Raw genomic sequence first — 21,507 nt, 5'->3', positions numbered from 1 at the left:
TGTCATCAATGATATTAAGAGTAGGAGACCGGCGGAATTACTTAACAAGTACAGGTCACCATTGAAAAAAAAAAAAGCCGTGAATTAGGGTTGAATTTGAAAGTGTCTGCAATTCTGCACAGACACGATAGGAGGGAGTATATGATGAGAGCCCTGTCGATCAATTCGGCCCTGGAAAGATTGTGCAAGGCTCAAGGGGTAGAATTTTTTTCAGCCTGGTCTGTACTTGTTAGCAGGAGAGACTGCTTCTACAGGGATGGGTTACACTTAAATAGAAGTGTGCAAGAATGTTTGCTGATGCTATCGAAGCAGTGTTAGGTGGGTCAGAAAACTGCTAGATTGGGGGGATACATGGACTAATAGATTAACAGTAGCCACTGGCAGAGGTGAAAGTGATTCTTGCACTGCTTCTATTGGAATGAGCCGCAGCCTGGAAAATAAGATGCAGGATATTTCAAAGACTGCTGGGAATCATTGGGGTACAAATAAACACATAGGTTCTGTTAGGGTAGCTAAAAAAACAAACAGGTGCATACTAGGAGTTTAGTAAATAAATTTGAAGAATTTGAGGTATTGCTCAAAACATCAAAGGCAGATATTGTGGGGATTTCAGAGATGTGGTGTCACACAGATATAAGGAATGCAGAACTGGAATTTGGGGAGTACAATGTCTACAGAAAGGATATACAGGATAGGAAGGGAGGAGGGGTTATGCTATTAGTTAAGAAATACATAAAAGCCAAGGAAGTGAAGCCAGTCGACATTGCTGGACAGTGCAGTGTAGAGTCAGTTTGGTGTGACAGGGAAATTTCCCAGATATTGACTGGAATTTGGGGGCTGGTCACTCACACACTAGCAAGGCTTTTGTGGATTTATTGGATGATTGTTTTCTACATCAGCATGTTCGGGAGGCAACTAGAGGGAGTAATACTCTTGATTTGATTATCAGTAGTGATTCTTCATGCATTAAGAATCTGCAGGTAAATGATCCACTAGGTGGCAGTGATCACAGTATGCTGAAGTGGGATTTACTCAAAGATTAGGGGTAAAGGGAAGGATTATTGCTACCATTAGGGGTAAAGGGAAGGATTATTGAAAATTGTTGAAATTGTTGAAGATTAGGGGTAAAGGTAACTACCATTAGGGGTAAAGGGAAGGATTATTGCTTTCATAAAGGCGACTACGATGGACTGAGACAGTATTTAAATTCTATACAGTGGGACCAACTGATGATGTTACCAACAGCAAATTCAAAATGGGAAGCATTCAAAGAACTTATCTTGGAAGCTACTAGGCTTTACATACCAACTAAGAAATATTGTTCAAGGTTTAGGCCTAAGTGGATGTCAGACGAACTAATGAGACATATGGCAGAGAATAAAAATGCATGGGATACATACAAATTAACACGTGACACAGAAGCCTATGATAGATACAAGTTGATCTGTAACCAAGTTACAAAGGAGGTTAGGCAGGCGAAGGCAGATTACGAGAAATCTTTGGCAAGAAATGCAATGAAAAACAGAAAAGAGTTCTTTACTAATGTAAACTCTAGATGGAAGGGGATGAATCAGATTGGTCCACTTGATATCGATGGGTCTACTGTTGATGACCCTGCTCAGGTAGCTAACAAACTAAATGAATATTTTGCATCGACATTCAAACATGAGGAGTTATTCAGCGAGGTGAATGCCAGTCAACTCCAGCAGTAAGCTAGAGAATCTTGTAATAACTGAGAGTAAATTGGAGGAGAAATTGTTGAAGATAAATACAAGAAAGGCACCTGGGGTGGATGGGATCTATCCAGTTATATTAAAGGAGGCAGCAAAGGAAGTAAGCAAACCCTTAGCCATAATTATGAGAGCTTCCTTGGACTCAGGGGAGGTACCCATAGACTGGAAATGTGCAAATGTGACCCCAATTCACAAAGGAGGATCAAAGGCTGACACAAGTAATTATAGACCTGTGAGTTTAACTTCTGTTCCAGGAAAATTAATGGAGGCACTGGTTAAAGAAGCACTGCAGGATCATCCAGACAAGACTTCAGTTATAGCTCAGACACAGCATGATTTTGTTAAGGGGAAGTCTTGCCTGACCAATTTGACTGGATACTATGATGCAGTCACAAAAGAACTGGATGCAGGGAATAACTTTGATATTATATACTTGGATCTTAGAAAGGCTTTTGATACTGTTGCAAATGGAAGACTGCTGCACAAATTGGAGCAGTGTGGCATTGGAGGCAAATTGCTGCTATGGATAAAGGGTTGATTGAGGGGGAGACGACAGAGAGTGGTAATCAATAGACACTGCTCATCGTGGACTAATGTTATTAGTGGAGTCCTTCAGGGTTCAGTATTGGGTCCATTATTGTTTTCTGTATTTATAAATGATATTGATGATGGTATGTCAAGCTTAATGTTCAAGTTTGCAGGCGATATGAAGGTTGGCAGGGTTGTCAAGGACATTACTGACACGATGCTACTGCACAGATCTGGAAAGGTTGAGCAGATGGGCTGAGAGGTGGCAAATGAAGTTTAACATTGACAAATGTAAAGTACTACATATGGGAAACAGCAACCCCAGAGCAACGTATGAACTCTGTGGTACAACACTGACAGTGGTAGAGAATGAAAGGGACCTGGTGGTGGTTGTGCAGACAGATATGAAGTTTTCTGAGCAGTGCAGACGGGCTGCAAGAGTAGCTCATGGTGTATTGTCGATGATATATAGGAATTTTTCTAGCAGGGATAAGGAGGTGATTATTCCCTTGTATAAGGCAATGGTCAGGCCACACCTAGAGTACTGTATACAGGTCTGGAAGCCTCATTTCAAGAAGAATGTAGAGATGCTGGAACAGAGAAGGGCAACAAGATTAGTGAATGGAACAAAGGGGTGCTCTTACGAAGAAAGGCTTAAGTTTTGCAAATTACAGTGTCTGGAGACTAGGCATCAGCGAGGTGATCTGATAGAGGTTTATAAAGCCTTGAATGGTTTGAGCATGCTCAATGCTGATGGGATTCTTCCTCTAGCTCAGAATAATCACCTGAGAGGGCATAAATTTAAATTGAGGAAGGACAGATGTAGGATTGAGGTGAGGAAATTTGCCTTTAGCCAGCGGGTGGTTGGTTGCTGGAAGAAACTTCCATCCCTTGTCGTGGAAGTTGATAGCCTAAATAAGTTTAAGGCTCAGCTGGACAGGTATTTCGAACGAACAGAGGGGTGAAGTGGAAGTGGATATTTTTTATTTATGTATTTTTTTTTTTGGGCTGATGCTGCATAAGCTTGCTTTCTTGCATCAAATGCCTCTACTAATGCTATTAGCTGTGTTCTGGAGATGTCATAAATTATACATTCATATCAAATGTGTGCCCAGCCTTCACTCTCGCAACATTTGCAGTTTGGGTCATCCGTCAGCCCTAAGGAGGTTAGTTTTGCCTTTAGGGTGCCATGACCCATAAACATAAAAAGTCCAGGGGCATACCACTTAGGTGGCTTTGGGCTAACCATTGACACCTGTGGCTGAAACCATTTAGTAACCAGACCTCTGGTTTCCTGATCCCACTTTATTTGCCATAGCTCGTGGAGTTTTGTGGCTATTCTTTTTCTTTCAACATTGAAGGTGCTGGGTATATCAAGGGCTCTCCCCAGAAGTTCTGTGGGTATGTCCTTTTTAAGTCTATAATATAAGCCTCTTTTGGATACTTCCATATAAAATGGGAGAGCTCTGGCCAGGAACTGTAGCACAAGTGTGCTTACTGTGCGACATGCTCCAGTAATGGAGAGAAGATTATCCTTTGTATCGATTCTAATTTATTCCTATTTCTTACTATGGTGAGCAGGTGAACCACGCACCGGCTCCATAGGTGATAAATAGTTATGAACATTGCACAGTATATGATTACCAGGGTCTTTCTTTTGAGCCCCCAGTCTGCTCGACTGATCCTGGCAATCATAACAGCGTAATTTCTCACTTTCTTTGCAAAGTAGATCAAATAGGGATAAAAAGTTAATTTTGAATCAAAGACCACTTCAAGATATTTTAGTTCTGTTACTAATTTTATAGTTGTAGTGTTAATTTTAATTTGTGGATGCTTCTTATGTCCAAATTGCTTTTTAGAAATATTTGTTTGGTTCTATCAAGCGATATTTTGAGCATATGCATTTGTGCCCATTTAATATCACATTGTTATGTTATGTGATTTTGGTTTTTGGGAGCATTAGCAACTAAGGCCATATCGGTCCGGGAATATGCGGTGGTCATTCCCTTGACCGTTCCGCATCCTCCGTATTTGGTGGTGACTGGCTCGAACCCCGGTCTAATCAAGAAGCGCGTGCTACGCACTACTGCTCCTTCCCACCTGGCTACGGAGAAGGCATATCACATTGTAACAGCAAATAAGATTATACTAGTAGTAGTGGCATGTGATGCAAGAAAGCAAGTGTATGAGCATATGCAGCATCAGCCAAAAAAAAAATAATAATAAAATAAATAAATAAATCACGCCATTCCCTTCAAATGCGTGTCCAGTTCCTCCTTAAATTTATTCAACCTATCAACTTCCACAACGACAGATGGAAGTTTGTTCCAGCAATTAACCACCCGCTGGCTAAAGGCAAATTTCCATACATCTATTCTACATCTGTCCTTTCTTAATTTGAATTTATGCCCCCTTAGGTTCGTAATCTGAACAAGTGGAAGGATCCCATCAGAATTCAGTGTGCTCAACCCATTCAAGGCCTTATACATCTCAATCAGATCACCGCGCAGGTGCCTAGTCTCCAGCCACTGCAATTTGCAGAACTTAAGCCTCTCTTGGTAAGAGGATCCCTTCATTCCCCTCATCAATCTTGTTGCCCTTCCCTGTACACACTCAAGTAAATCGGCATCCTTCCTAAAATGAGGCCTCCAGACCTGTACGCAGTACTCATGCCGTGGCCTGACCATTGCCTTATACAGAGGCAATGGTCAGGTGGCAGCCTGTCTGCATTGCTCAGAAAACTTCATATCTGACCGCACAATTACTCCCAGGTCTTTTTCATTTTCTACCACCTTAAGTGCAGTACCATACAGTTGGTACGTTTCTCTGGGGTTACTTCTACCCATATGCAGTACTTTGCATTTGTCAAGGTTAAACTTCAGTTGCCACTTCTTAGCCCATCTGCTCAAATTATTTAGATCCTGTTGCAGTAGCACACTGCCATTAACAACCCTGCCAACCTTTGTATCATCTGCAAACTTCGACATTAAGCCTCATATACCTTCATCAATATCACTGATAAATATACAAAACAACAGTGGGACTCCACTAATAACATCAGTCCACGAAGAGCAGAACTCACTGATTACCACCCTCTGTCTTCTCCCAATTAACCATCCTTTTATCCATTGTAGCAACTTACCCTGAATACCATTCTGCTCCAATTTGTACAATAGGCTTCCATGCACAACAGTGTCAAAAGCTTTCCTGAAATCGAAACATATGATATCAGAATTATTTTTTGCATCCAGTTCCTTTGTAACCACATCATAATATCCTATCAAATTTGTCAGACAAGACTTTCCCTTAACAAACCCATGCTGTGTCTGAATTATTGCTGCAGTCTTGTCTAGATGATCCTGCAATGCATCTTTAACCAGTGACTCCATTATTTTACCTGAAACAGAAGTTATACTAACTGGTCTGTAATTACTCATATCACCCTTTGATCCCCTTTTTGTGAATTGGGGATACATTTGCACATTTCCAGTCAGTGGGGACCTCCCCTGAGTCCAAGGATGCTCTCATAATTATGGCTAGGGGTTTGCTTACTTCCTTTGCCGCCTCCTTTAATATAACTGGATAGATCCCATCCACCCCAGGTGCTTTTCTTATGTTTAACTTCAACAATTTCTCCTCCACTTTGCTCTCAGTTATTACAAAATCATTAAGTATCCTGCTACAATTTGATAACCTTCTGCCATTTTCAAACCTTAATAATTCCTCATGTGTGAATCTAGATGCAAATTACTCATTCAGTTTGTTTGCTATCTGAGCAGGATCATCAACAGTCAAACCATCGATGTCAAGCGGTCCAATCAGATTCACCACCTTCCTTTTAGAGTTTATATAAGTAAAGAAATCCTGGCTGTTTTTCTTAGCATTTTTTGCCAAGGATTTCTCGTAATCTGCCTTCGCCTGCCTAACCTCTTTTGTGACCTGATTACAGACTAGCTTTGTGACCTCATTACAGACTAGCTATTTTATCTGCCATAGGCTTCTGAGTCGCTTGTTAATTTATATGCATCCCATGCATTTTTTTTCTCTGTTACGAGTCTCATTAGTTCATTAGGTAGCCATTTAGGCCTAAGCCTTGAACAATATTTCTTAATAGGTATGAAACTTTTAGTAGCATCCACGATTAATTCCTTGAATGCTTCCCACTTGGAATTTACTGTTGGTAACATCGTCAGTTGATCCCACTGTACAGAATTTAAAAACTTTGAGACCACTGTACTCACCTTTACAGAAGCAAAAATCCTTTCCTTTACACATGATGGTAATTAAATCCCACATCAGTACACTGTGATCACTGCCACCTAGTGGTTTCTTTATCTGGAAATTCTTAATACATGAATGATCACTGCTGATAATCAGATCAAGAGTATTACTCTCTCTGGTTGTCTCTCGAACATGCTGCTGCAATCATCCCAATAAATCCACAAAAGTCTGACTAGTGTGTGAGTGACCAACCCACAAGTTCCAGTCAACATCTGGGAAGTTAAAATCCCCCATTATAAGACATTCTGATTTACTAGCCCATTTTATTTCTCTGTACAATTGTTCATTGTACTCATTCGAGTCATTGGGCCTATAACACACTCCTACTCTTATTTTTGCTTTCACAGTGCTTATGTCACACCAAACTGACTGAACAGTGCACTGTTCATCTATATCAACTGGGTGCACTTCTTTTGATTTTATATTTTTCTTAATTAACAGCATAACACCTCCTCCCTTTCTATCCTTTCTGTACACTTTGTACTCCCCAAATTCCAGTTCTGCATTCCTTATATCTGTGTGACGCCACTTCTCTGCTATCCCAACAATATCCGCCTTTGATGTCTTGACCAACACTTCAAATTCATCAAATTTATTTACTATACTTCTAGCATTGGTATACATGCAAGCATACATGCTCCTATTCCTATTTCTAGTTACCCTAACACAGCCCATATACCCACCTATTTCACGATGACTGCCATCCGTTCCCAAAACCCCCAACACCCCTCGCTCCAGGTCGCTACTTATTCTAACAGAAGTTGTGCAAGAATCACCTTCAACTCTGCCTGTTAAAGTATTAGTCCTTGTATCCGCCCAAGCTATCAGTTTTCCGACCCACCTAACACTGCCTCGATAGCATCAGCAAATTTTCTATTTTAGTGTATCCCATCCCTGTAGAAGCAGTCTCTCCTGTTAACAAGCACAGACCAGGCTGAAAAAAATTCTATCCCTTGAGCCTTGCACAATCTTTCTAGGGCCGAATTGATTGACAAGGCTCTCATCATATACTCCTTTCTATCGTGTCTGGGCAGAATTGCAGACACTTTCAAATTCATCCCTAATTCCCGGCTTTTTTTTAACAGTGACCTGTACTTTTTAAGTAATTCTGCCAGGTCTCTTACTCTTAATATCATTAGTGCCAACATGTAAAACTATATCACCTTTTGTGCCCTAAAAAGATGATATCCGCTCTACGTTATCAACCTTTGCCCCTGGCAGACATACCCTGGTCCTGTTCCACCTATCCTTTTTACAAAGCATGTTTTCCGTTTCCCTGACAATAGAGTCACCAACAACTACTAGTTCCCTCTGTGACCAGCGCATTCTGCTTGGGGGTTGCCGTTGTGTTGTGTGATGACCAAGTGCAAGCTCTGGCATTGATGTGGGCAGCTGAGAGCTTGATGGGCCCCCTCAATTTAGATCCTTTGAGGGCATCCACCCTGTTCTTCAAGCTCTCATATAGGCCCATAACAACACCGAGTTGTCTGATTTCCTTACACTCCTTACATCGTGCACACACAAAGACATCCCCCATGGCAATATCATGTTCCATTCCAGAGAGTTCGGCAAACATTTCACAAGTTGCACACTTGTGAAACGTTTACAATCAGCATTAAGTTATGTTAACAAATTGCTGATAGACAGATTTACCAGTATTGAAATCATGCAGTTATGTGATCAACTAACAGATGATTCAAGGTCAATGAACTATAAACCATGGTAGGGTTTCTCATGACTAGCTATATGCACTATGAACCTACTATTCTAGACAAACTTGACAATTGTTGGTTGCACGCAGGTGAATAGCATTAGCATTAGTAGAGGCATTTGATGCAAGAAAGCAAGCTTATGCAGCATCAGCCAAAAAAAAAAAAAAAAAACCCACTTCCACTTCACCCCTGTGTTCATTCAAAATACCTGTCCAGCTCAGCCTTAAAACTTATTTAGGCTATCAACCTCCACTACAAGGGATGGAAGTCTGTTCCACCAACCAACCACCCACTGGCTAAAGGCAAATTTCCGCACGTCTATCCTACATCTGTCTTTCCTCAATTTAAATTTATGCCCTCTCAGGTGATTATTCTGAGCTAGAGGAAGAATCCCATCAGCATTGAGCATGCTCAAACCATTCAAGGCTTTATAAACCTCTATCAGATCACCTCGCTGGTGCCTAGTCTCCAGACACTGTAATTTGCAAAACTTAAGCCTTTCTTCGTAGGAGCACCCCTTTGTTCCATTCACTAATCTTGTTGCCCTTCTCTGTTCCAGCAGCTCTACATCCTTCTTGAAATGAGGCCTCCAGACTTGTATACAGTACTCTAGGTGTGGCCTGACCATTGCCTTATACAAGGGAATAATCACCTCCTTATCCCTGCTGGAAAAATTCCTGTATATCACTGACAATACTCCATGAGCTACTCTTGCAGCCTGTCTGCACTGCTCAGAGAACTTCATATCTGCCTGCACAACCACCACCAAGTCCCTTTCATTCTCTTCCACTGTCAGTGTAGTACCACAGAGTTGATACGTTGCTCTGGGGTTGCTGTTTCACATGTGTAGTACTTTACATTTGTCAATGTTAAACTTCATTTGCCACCTCTCAGCCCATTTGCTCAACCTTTCCAGATCCTGTTGCAGCAGCATAGTGTCAGTAGTGTCCTTGACAACCCTGCCAACCTTTGTATCGTCTGCAAACTTGGACATTAAGCTTGATATACCATTATCAATATCATTTATAAATACAGAAAAAAATAATGGACCCAACACTGAGCCCTGAGGGACTCCACTAATAACATTAGTCCACAATGAGCAGTGTCCATTGATTACCACTCTCTGTCTTCTCCCCCTCAACCACCCCTTTATCCGTAGCAGCAATTTGCCTCCAATGTCACACTGCTCCAATTTGTGTAGCAGTCTTCCATGTGCAACAGTATCAAAAGCCTTTCTAAGATCCAAGTATATAATATCAAAGCTATTCTCTGCATCCAGTTCTTTTGTGACTGCATCATAGTATCCAATCAAATTGGTCAGGCAAGACTTCCCCTTAACAAAACCATGCTGTGTCCGAGCTATAACTGAAGTCTTGTCTAAATGATCCTGCAGTGCTTCTTTAACCAGTGCCTCCATTAATTTTCCTGGAACAGAAGTTAAGCTCACAGGTCTATAATTACTTGTGTCAGCCTTTGATCCTCCTTTGTGAATTGGGGTCACATTTGCACATTTCCAGTCTATGGGTACCTCCCCTGAGTCCAAGGAAGCTCTCATAATTATGGCTAAGGGTTTGCTTACTTCCTTTGCTGCCTCCTTTAATATAACTGGATAGATCCCATCCACCCCGGGTGCCTTTCTTGTGTTTATCTTCAACAGTTTCTCCTCCACTTTACTCCCAGTTATTTCAAGATTCTGTAGCTTACTGCTAGAGTTGAATACACCTCTGGCATTCCCCTCGCTGAATAACTCCTCATGTGTGAATGTCGATGCAAAATATTCATTTAGTTTGTTAGCTACCTGAGCAGGATCATCAACAGTTGACCCATCAATATCAAGTGGACAAATCTGATTCATCTCCTTCCTTCTAGAGTTTACATAAGTAAAGAACTCTTTGCTGTTTTTCTTTGCATCCCTTGCCAAGGATTTCTCGTAATCTGCCTTCGCCTGCCTAACCTCCTTTGTAACTTGGTTGCATATCAACTTGTATCTATCATAGGCTTCTGTGTCATGTGTTAATTTGTAAGTATCCCATGCATTTTTCTTCTCTGCCATATGCCTCATTAGTTCATCTGACATCCATTTTGGCCTAAACCTTGAACAATATTTCTTAGTTGGTATGTAAAGCCTAGTAGCTTCCAAGATAAGTTCTTTGAATGCTTCCCATTTTGAATTTGCTGTTGGTAACATCATCAGTTGGTCCCACTGATAGAATTTAAATACTGTCTCAGTCCATCGTAGTCGCCTTTACGGAAGCAAAAACCCTTCCCTTTACCCCTAATGGTAGTTACCTCTTTGAGTAAATGCCACTTCAGCACAATGTGATCACTGCCACCTAGTGGTTCATTTATCTGCAGATTCTTAATGCATGAAGAATCACTGCTGATAATCAAATCAAGAGTATTACTCCCGAACATGCTGATGCAGAAAACAATCATCCAATAAATCCACAAAAGTCCTGCTAGTGTGTGAGTGACCAGCCCCCAAATTCCAGTCAATATCCGGGAAATTAAAATCTCCCATTATAAGACTCCCTGATTTACTGGCCCACTCTTATACTCATCAGAGTCATTAGGCCTATAGCACACTCCTACTCTCAATTTTGATCTCCCAATGCTTATGTCACACCAAACTGACTGAACACTGCACTGTCCAGCGATGTCGACTGGCTTCACTTCCTTGGTTTTTATGTGTTTCTTAACTAATAGCATAACCCCTCCCTCCCTTCCTATCCTGTCTATCCTTTCTGTAGACATTGTACTCCCCAAATTCCAGTTCTGCATTCCTTATATCTGTGTGACACCACGTCTCTGATATCCCAACAATATCTTCCTTTGATGTTTTGAGCAATACCTCAAATTCATCAAATTTATTTACTAAACTCCTAGCATTGGTGTACACGCAAGTATACCTGCACCTGTTTCTATTCTTAGCTACCCTAACACAACCCATGTGTTTACTTGTACCGCAATGGCTCCCAGCAGTCTCTGAAATATCATGCATCTTGTTTTTAAGGCTTCTGCTCATTCTAATAGAAACAGTGCAAGAATCTCTTTCACCTCTGCCAGTGGCTACTGTCAATCTATTGGTCTTTGTCTCCCCCCAAGCTAGCAGTTTTCCGACCCACCTAACACTGCCTCGATAACATCAGCAAATATTCTTGCACCCTTTCTATTTAAGTGTATCCCATCCCTGTAGAAGCAATCTCTCCTGTTAACAAGTATAGACCAGGCTGAAAAAAATTCTACCCCTTGAGCCTTGCACAATCTTTCCAGGGCCGAATTGATCGACAAGGCTCTCATCATATACTCCCTCCTATTGTGTCTGGGCAGAATTGCAGACACTTTCAAATTCAACCCTAATTCTCGGCTTTTGTTCAACAGGCATATACAAGCATGCATAAGGCTGGACAATTGTTGGTTTCATATAACTAGCAGAATAAATGGATAAAGCAAGCTGATTACAGCAAGGAAGTTAGGTGCCAGTAAAGAGTTATGCATGGAACAATTTCAATTCTGTATGATGATTTCAAGCATGTTATTTTCAAATGGAAATATAACAGTAATGTTCTCATGATTTTTCTTAAGCTCCTCTGGCCATTCTGGAGTGTAAGCCAAAAATTTTTCTGTTTTATTTATTTTATTTCATGAATGATTGAGTCCCAACCTGTGATGGGCAAACCACGTTCAAAGTGTGAACCACAAGTGGCATTAAAGTGGCTGCCCACAATTCAGAAAAGAGGACATCAAATACTTAACCATAAACAAGAAAGAGTGAGAGTACAAATTGCAAGGTTCCTTGCACTATACCATTTTTTCCCCTCAAGGGGAAAAAATGAAAAGCATTGGTATGATCCATAATGGTAAATACAACCTTTGTCAAGCATTTTACTTCACAAAAAAACAGTACTCACCATTTTCCCCCACCCATCACTAATTACAAGTGAGAGTTGTGCAGGATTCAAGTCTTCCATGGTCAATTTTGCTGAGGAATTGTTTTGCAAGTCTTGTTCACCCTCTGTGCATGTATTTCCATTACTAGAAGTACTGTTGTGGGTATTGAGCCCTTTACCTGCAGCTTGTGCCCATGTGCTGGGTGGTTTTGCGGATATACCTATAATGATATAAATCAGAATTTAACATAAAATAAAAAAGGTTCACACTGCAATTTTAATATAGAATTTAAAGAAAGAGAAATATTGTTTAAGTAATTTTTTTTGTTCCCATTACTTTTAAACAAGTCTTTTTTGCAATGTATTTACTTCATTACTTTTTTTTACTTCATCGATAGATAAGATTTGAGAGCTGTACTGCAGGTAAAATGATGTACAGCCCTATCATCACAAGAATGAACTGAAAGTGACTGCTAAACAGCATGTTTAAGAAGTAAAGGGGAAAAGATTATTTGGTTTTTTTTTTAGGAGCATTAGCAACTAAGGCCATATTGCTCCGGGATATGCGGTGGTCATTCCTTGACCTTTCCGCATCCTCCGTATTTGGTGGTGACGGGCTCGAACCCCGGTCTAATCAAGAAGCGTGTGCTACGCACTGCTGCTCCTTCCCACCTGGCTACGGAGGCGCCTAAGGGGAAAAGAAAAGGGGTGAAATGCAGATATCATTTATGATTACTTTTGTTTAAAGTTAATCTAAAAATCAAATTATCATAATCACCCCTTTACTCCTAAAGTAGATTGCATCTGGTGGTGATCTGGAGTTCATTTTGTGGCAGCATGTCTACAAGTATCATAAATACATACAATACTGATATCAAAACCAGATAACACTTCAGATAGAATTTAATGTTTGCATTTGTATGTTAATGTCTGCATTTATTTGTATGTTTAACAGTGATAAATTCAGATGAAAAATAAATAAATAAATAAATAAAATAATAAATAAATAAAATAATAAAATGGCAAGTTTTGTTTCAAGCTGTTTTATCAGACATTCTTAGGAGTAATTTAGTGATATTCACCACACTGCGTCTAGTTTAACAAATATCAACCTCGTGGTCAACACTCCTTGAGTTCAGTATTGCACGATTTTTTTAAATCAAGTGTCGAATTGAGTTTGGTTTCAAAATTGGGAGTTAATTTTGCAACTGTGAAATCATTCAGAGTTTGGGTTAGCATTGGTATTAATTAGCCCAAATGATTCCACATCAAGCTATGAAGTAAACACTCACTAACTCTCTCCCTGAGTCAATCACAGTTTGCCCAATTCTAAAAGTAACAATACAATTCATTCCACACTAAATCTTGTCACTCTTTCTACCTCAAACAACCTTGGGAGGCAACTAGTTCCAATTAAACCACTCTGCATGGTTTTTGATGTTTGTAAACTGATTTTAACTCCATTTCTTACACTGATTTCAGAAATGATATTCATTTTTTTCTATCATGTACCATTTTTTCATAAATTACCCAAATTGATGTCACAAGTTGTTTGTTTGTTATGTTGTTTGTTATTTGGATTTTAGGAGCATTAGCAACTAAGGCCATATTGCTCCGGGGATATGCGGTGGTCATTCCCTGACCTTTCCGCATCCTCTGTATTTGGGGGTCACGGGCTCGAACCCCGGTCTAATCAACAAGCGTGTGCTACGCACTGCTGCTCCGGCCCACCTGGCTACGGAGGCGCCTGTCACAAGTTGTATTATCGAATGTATAAGTTAGGGACAAATTCTGGGAATTTGTAAACTAAACCTTCACATGTTGGCAACACTGCCTTCAGTCATTTGTTTCATGACCTTGAGAGCTCCAGTGTGAGCTCAGTTTATTTTTGAGGGTATCACGTAAAACTTGTTTGAAAAAATCTGAACATATTTTGTTATATTGATGGAAGTTATGTAGTCCTTAAGCAAAGACAGGATATTACAGAATTTTTAAAAAATGTGTATTGTGCTTATATTGGAGTGAAACTCAATGACCAAGATAAACAATGGACGCCACAAATTTTGCTCAATTTGTGTTGAAGCATTGAGATTGTCGAAAAATGGCAAAAACAAGGCTATGGCACTTACAATTATTCCCATGAATTGCTTGGTTAATGTAAATAACCTGCCGATTCTATGCCCTCCATTTACATTGGAGAATGTAGCAGCAGAAAGTGAAGCTTCTGAAGATGAAACAAGTCCACATGCCTGAGACATTGAGCCCAGCCCTCATCTCTTTCCACAGCACCAACTCAATGATCTGGTAAGAGATTTAAATAAGCCAAAGGAATTTGCAGTACTCCTTGGTTCTAGATTTAAGTAAAAAAAAAAAAAAAACCTTCTAGCACATGAAATGTTTTTCTTATGGTACAGACACAGAGAACGAGAACTAGCCTCCTAATTTTCTGAGGACTATTCTATGGCTTTTTTTTGCAGTAATATAAATGACTTAATGAACTGTTTAGAAATCAGTTATAATCCTACACAGTGGTGACTTTTTACTGACTTATCAAAGAAGAGTCTCAAAGGTGTGTTGCTCTGAAATAGAAATAAATATGGGTCAATGCCAGTAGCTCCCTCTGTGCATTTGAAAGACACATTAGAACTTGAAGTTGACAAATATTCAGTATAAAGAAGAACATGGTTGGTTGGTCTGTGCTGACTTTAAAGTGATAGGCAGGTTACTTAGTCAGCAATCTTGCACAAAAATACCTTGCTATTTTGCATGAGTGAGACAGTCAGGCAAGGAGTAAGCACTGGGATGTCAAGGTCTGGCCGAAGAAAGGCAGTTGTTGTCCGGATCAAAGAACATAGTTCACAAACCACTGGTACACCCAAAAAACTATCCTCCCTGCAGATCTAATGTGTCTGATGAAAGTGTGTCACAGCTTTACCTCAGGAAGGTTCCTGCTTCAACTACAGTTGTAGTGTTTGATTTGGATTTTATTAGCGCATTAACAACTAAGGCTATAATGCCCGTTTATAGTGTATTTCCATCGAAGCTAAAACAAGGTATTTTTTTTTGGACCTCAAATATGCAAACTGATGATGGACCGAGATTTTGAGGGAACTATGAATAAATGAGAAAAATAAGAAGGGATTAGCTTCAGGTCTGTTGTTGAGAACCTTTTAGGGAACAACAAGGATCACAGAATAGAAGAATATAGTTGAAAATATGTTGGCAACATGAGTGTCAACATACATTTTTTACACTCCCACATAGACCACTACTCAGAAAATCCAGGAAGTGTTAGTGAAGAACAGGGTGAGAGGTTTCACCATGGCCATTAAAGACATGGAGATGAGGTACCAGGGGATGTGGAATGTCAATATGATGGCTGACTATTGCTGGATGCTGAAGTATGTTAGATACTGTAAAGTAGAAGAAACAAAAAATTTGACCCGTCATAGATCCGTTTTTAAAATAAGAGGTGGTGGGTGTGCAGTGTATTTTTTTTTTTAACACACTGCAATTTTCAATACTGTTTTTAACACGTATTTAAATATAAGTCTGGTAAAGGTAGCATTTTGTTATAATTTCAGTGCACAAATTCTACCGAAATTAATAAAAATTTGTGAAATCAATTTTCTTTTTATTTTCGAAGAAACATGATGTTTCTTCGAAAATAGACACAAACAGAAGTCGTTTTTGAGATCAGCATTAGAAAATGAATCAGAAACACCCTTTTCTGAGAAAACATAAGCAGTGTTAATAACATTAGTTGAGACATATAATGCAAGAAAGCAAGCTTATGCATCAGGCAAAAAAAAAAAAAAAAAACCCATTCCACCTATCAATTTACCCCAAATGCCTGTCCAGCTCAACCTAAGTTTATTCAAGCTATCACCCTCCACAACAAGAGATGGAAGTCTGTTCCAGTAATCAACTACCCGCTAGCTAAAGGAAAATATCTGCACATCTACTCTACAACTGTCGTTCCTCAATTTGAACTTATGTTACCTCAGGTTCGTAATCTGAGCAAGTGGAATAATCCCATCAGCACTAAGCTTCCTCAACTTGTTCAAGGTCTTATACACCTCAATCAGATCACCTTACAGATGTCTAGTCTCCAGGCACTGCAATTTGCAGAACTTAAGCCTATCTTGGTAAGAGCACCCCCTTTGTCCCCTCAACAATCTTGTTGCACTTCTTCGTACTCGTTCTAGCAACTCTATATCCTTCCTAAAATGAGGCCTCTAGACACATACACAGTACACAAGGTGTGGCCTGACATTGCCTCGTGCAATGGGATGATCACTGCTCCTTATCCCTGCTAGCAAAGTTCCTATATATCATTGATAAGACTCCATGACCTGCTCTGGCAGCCCTTCTGCACTGCTAAGCGAACTTCATATCTGACTGCACAATTACCCCCAGGTATTTTTCATTCTCCACTTCCCTGAGTGCAGCACTACACAGTTGGTACATTTGTCTTGGGTTACTGATACTCATATGCAGTACTTTAGATTTTTCAATGTTAAACTTCAGTTGTCACTTCTCAGCTCATTTGCCCAACTCATCTAGATCCTGTTGCAGCAGCACACAGTCTTTAAAGTCGTTAACAACCCTGCCAACCTTTGTATCATCTGCAAACTTGGACATTAAGCCTGATGAATCTTTATCAATATCATTAATGAATACACAAAACATCAATAGGCCCAGCACTGAACTCTGGAAACTCCACTAATAACATTAGTCCACAAATGACATTTGTAGGTGACTCTACTATCAGGGAGATGGGGAATATATTCGGCAAAATGGATAAGTGGAACAGGACCAGGGGTATGTCTGCCAGGGGCAAAAGCTGATTACGTTGTAGAGCAGATATCTTTTAGGGGCACAAAAGGTGATATTGTTGTACACGTTGGCTCTAATGGCACAAAGTTTCATTGTTGGGATCAGAGACGTGGTGTCACACAGATATAAGCAGTGCAGAATTGGAATATGGGTTATGCTGTTGGTTACGAAACAGACAAAATCTAAGGAAGTGCATCCAATTGACATTGGTGGACAATGCAACGCTGAGTCAGTGTGGTGTAACATAAGCACTGGGAAAGGGAAAATGAGAGTAGGGGTGTGTGTGTGTGTGTGTGTGTGTGTGTGTGTGTGTGTGTTTGTTAGAGGCCTAATGAACAATTGTGCAGAGAAATAGAGTGGGTCAGTAAATCCAAATGTCTAATAATGGGGGATTTTAACTTTCCAGATATTGATTGGAACTTGTGGGTTGGTAACTCACACACAAGCAAGGCTTTTGTGGATTTACTGGATGATTGTTTTCTACAGAAGCATGTTTGGGAGGCAACCAAAGAGAGTAATACTCTTGATCTGATTATCAGTAGCGATTCTTCATGCATTAAGAATCTGCAGATAAAGGAACCACTAGGTGGCAGTAATCAGAGTGTACTGATGTTGAATTTACTTAAAGAGGTAACTACCATCAGGGGGGTAAAGGGAAGGGTTTTTGTTTTGGTAAAGGTGATTATAGCGGTCTCAGAGATTTTTTTAAACTATACAGTGGGACCAAGTGATGTTACCAAAGGCAAATTCTAAATAGGAAGCATTGAAGGAAGTAATCTTGGAAGCTACTGGGCTGTTTTCCCCAACTAAGAAATAGTGTTCAAGGTTTAGGCCTAAATGGATGTCAGATGAACTAATGAGGCTCGTAGCAGAGAAGAAAAATGCATGGGATCCATATAAATTATCAAACGACACAGAAACCTATGGCAGATATAATATAAGCTAGTCTGTAATCAAGTCACAAAGGAGGTTAGGCAAGCGAAGGCAGATTTTGAGAAATCTTTGGCAAAGGATGCAAAGAAAAACAGCAAAGAGCTCTTTACTTATGTAAACTCTAGATGGAAAGTTATGGATCAGATTGGTCCACTTAACATAGATGGTGTGACTATTGCTGATCCTGCTCAAGTAGCTGATAAAACTGAATGAGTATTTTACATCTACATTCACACGAGGAGTTATTTAAGGAGGGGAATGCCAGAATTTTATCAAACTCTAACATGAGCTAAGTGATTTTGTAATAACCGAGAGCAAAGTGGAGGAGAAATTGTTGAAGTTAAACATAAGGAAAGCACCTGGGGTGGATGGGATCTATCCAGTTATATTAAAAGAGGCAGCAAAGGAAGTAAGCAAACCCTTAGCATTAATTATGAGATCTTACTTGGACTCAGGGGTCCTCATGGACTGGAGGTATGCAAATTTACCCCAAATTCACATAGGGGATTCAAAAGGTGACAAGTAACTACAGACCTGTTAGTCTAACTTGTGTTCCAGGGGGCAAAAAAGAGGAGTCACTGGTTAAAGAAGCATTGCAAAGGAAGTAAGCAAACCCTTAGCATTAATTATGAGATCTTACTTGGACTAAGGGGTTCTCGTGGACTGGAGGTGTGCAAATTTACCCCCAATTCACATAGGGGGTTCAAAAGGTGACAAGTAACTACAGACCTGTTAGTTTAACTTGTGTGCCAGGAGGACAAAAAAGAGGAGTCACTGGTTAAAGAAGCATTGCAGGATCATCTCAACAAGACTGTGGTAATAGTTAAGACAGCATGGGTTTGTTAAAGGGAGGTCTTGTCTGACCAATATGATTGGATACTATGTGGTCACAAAGGAACTGGATGCAAAAAATAATTTTGATATCATATACTTGGATTTCAGGAAAGCATTTGATACTGCGGCACATGGAAGACTGCTGTACAAATTGGAGTGGTATGGCATTAAGGGCAAGTTGTTACAATGGATAAAGGGATGGTTGAGTGGGAGATGACAGAGAGCAGTAATCAATGGACACTGATTATCAACAACATACTATCCAAAAGTGAGCTTCATGAAACTAATCTTCTATTAATTCCCAAAATTTTGTCCTCTTCTTGTTACACCTGCCAACGTGAAAATACCACCCTAATTCATTTTTATTCCTTTAGCGCCTACAACACCTCAGGTCACCAAGGAGGTGCTTAGTCTCCTGGCTTTGCAATCCACATCTAAGACATTCCTCATAGGGACAACCCTAAGAACTTGAAACCAATCTATTTGCTCTTCTTTGGACCCTCTTGAGAAGTTGTCCTATTTTAGGTGAAGCCTCCATACTTGAACACAAAATTCCAAATAATGTCTTGCTATTGTTTTATAAAGAGGAATTAAACCTTCCTTCCCCTGCTGGCAAAGATCTAGTGATCACCTACCATATTCCTTGAGGCTAACTGGGCAAGGCCTAGGACATATAGGACAAGAAAAACATCTGTTAATATCACAAACCCTAAATCTTTTTCATTCTAGACAGTTAAACTAATGGAACAAACTTACTTGGAAAATTAAGTAAACATCCCAAAATTTCCTATTTCATTTTGCAAAGCATTTTTTTTTTTTTTTTTCACAAATTGGCTACCCACTCTTGCATTTGGTCTAAATTTTAATTTCAGTTGTCAATTTCCATGTCCTAATGTGGATTGTTGTGTTTTTCAACTTCTTTGGCATAAAAAGAAATCCATTCTGTCAAATTCATCTGTTGCCTATATCATTCTCCCAACTTCATACATCACATAACTATGACTTTTTTAAACTATATGTTTAATTTAAAAGATAACCTTGATCAACTAAACTAAATGTTTAGTTTAGTTAATCAAGCGCATGAGATAAAAAAAAAAAAAAAAATTGAATGAATAATTCTATTTACATGTTTATCGAACATTTCTTTTTTGCTTCAATCAAATTCAGCATGCGTAGGTTGTGAGTGCTGCACAAGCATTTAGGGAAATTAAGACTTATGTAAAATTAAACTTGCGTAAAGTTCTGCGGAATGCAACCCTTACGAAAGTCGGGGAGTTGCTGTATTAGGAAAACGAGAATATTCTTGATCTTATCATTACAAATGAATCAGATGACATCACAGGGCTTTTTTTATTATTATTTTAAGAAAATACCAAACATGAGCGGTGTTATAACCTATAGTACTTAGTACTGTGCTTGTGTTGGAGGTTGAGAAGATGAAAGAAGATATTTGTTGACATTAGACTTGAACTTCTGTAGACTGTAATTTTCAGGAAATACATAAAAAAGGTTGTTCCAGAAAACGGCAGCTGAATGAATAAACGAGGAAGATGAAAAGTTGATTCTGTGAGTTTGAAGTTGGACAGTAAATGGTGTTGGCTGATGACGGCACGTATTTGGACTGTTTTGAAAGAGAGAGAGAGCGGGAATTATAGAAGCCAATTCAGAAGAACAGTGCCCATGGAAGTATCTGTAGAAAAGACATGCAGCAGAAACAGTACGTCTATGAGACAGTGAGTGGAGAGACTCTGTTAGAGAGAAGTCATTAATTAACCTAACTGCTCTCTTCTGAATGGAATCTAGATGCCTGAGAGAGGTTTTGGGGGCACCATCCCAGATATTGGAAAAATTCCATGGTAGGGCAGATTTGCAATTTATACAGAGTGAACAGCTGTTTGGAAGAAAAGTAACGCCGAGAATGAAAGAGAAAACCAAATTTTTTTAGATGCAGAGGAAGCAATATTTGTAATGTGCTTGTGCCAAGAGAGATTAGAAGTCAGGGTAATCCCCAAAAGAGATATCATATTCCCTAGAAATCGGAGTGTCACCAAAGATAAGCATAGGAGCAGAAGAATCCTTTTTGCAAGATATAAGACAAGACAGAGTTACAGAAGGATTGAAATCAACTAAGTTGTCTTTGCCCCACTGGAGAAATATCTGGAGATCGGCATTTAAGGAATTGGTAGTGGACATTCGAGAAGTTGAAGCTGATTGAGCAGAGCAAATTTTCTCAAAATGGAAAGCAATGTGCTATCATCGGCAAAAATATGGATAGGATTTCCAGTCAATGGAAGAAGGCCATTAATATACAAGAGGAAAAGAGTGGGGGAAAGAATTGAACCTTGGGGGACACCAGCATTAGTGGAGAAGTTAGAAGACAGAGAGCCATCTACCATCACCCTCAGTGAGCAATCAGAGAGAAAACTGGATAACTAATTACAAAAAACAGTTGGCAAACCATAAGATGGAAGCTTGTTTAGAAGGCCTTTATGCCAAACACGATCGAAAGCCTTTGAGATGTCAAGAGCAACTGCTTGTGTTTCACAAAACCTTTCCATTGAATTAGTCCATAAATGGGTAACATAAGCCAGAATATCACCAGTGGATCAACACTGACGGTCCACTGGATTGTCGGTGTGGACGGAATCCATACTGGCATCATTGATCAGATGGAAGGTTTCTAGGTAGTTTAAGAGTTGGTGGTTAAGTGATTTCTCCATTACATTAGGAAGAGTAGAGGTAATTGCAATGGGACGA

The 21,507-nt window shown here is 39.7% G+C and overlaps 1 protein-coding gene across 3 annotated transcripts in view; it reads right to left on the bottom strand.

Annotated features, from left to right (window-relative positions):
- Window positions 1-21,507, bottom strand: part of LOC150086501 (protein Gawky-like) — a 382,156-nt gene that overhangs the window by 193,840 nt on the left and 166,809 nt on the right. For all 3 annotated transcript variants that reach the window (XM_090372606.1, XM_090372605.1, XM_090372604.1), the window contains exon 4: window positions 12,166-12,365. In XM_090372606.1, coding sequence (XP_090228732.1) covers window positions 12,166-12,365 — 200 coding nt within the window. The remainder of the gene's footprint in view (window positions 1-12,165; window positions 12,366-21,507) is intronic.

The sequence above is a fragment of the Mastigoproctus giganteus genome, chromosome 4, assembly GCF_048544385.1.
Source record: "Mastigoproctus giganteus isolate SK-2022 chromosome 4, ASM4854438v1, whole genome shotgun sequence".
In the NCBI taxonomy this organism is placed as follows: Eukaryota; Metazoa; Arthropoda; class Arachnida; order Uropygi; family Thelyphonidae; genus Mastigoproctus; species Mastigoproctus giganteus.
Note: the sequence above shows the minus strand (reverse complement) of the source record. Positions and strands in the feature narration are given on the sequence as shown.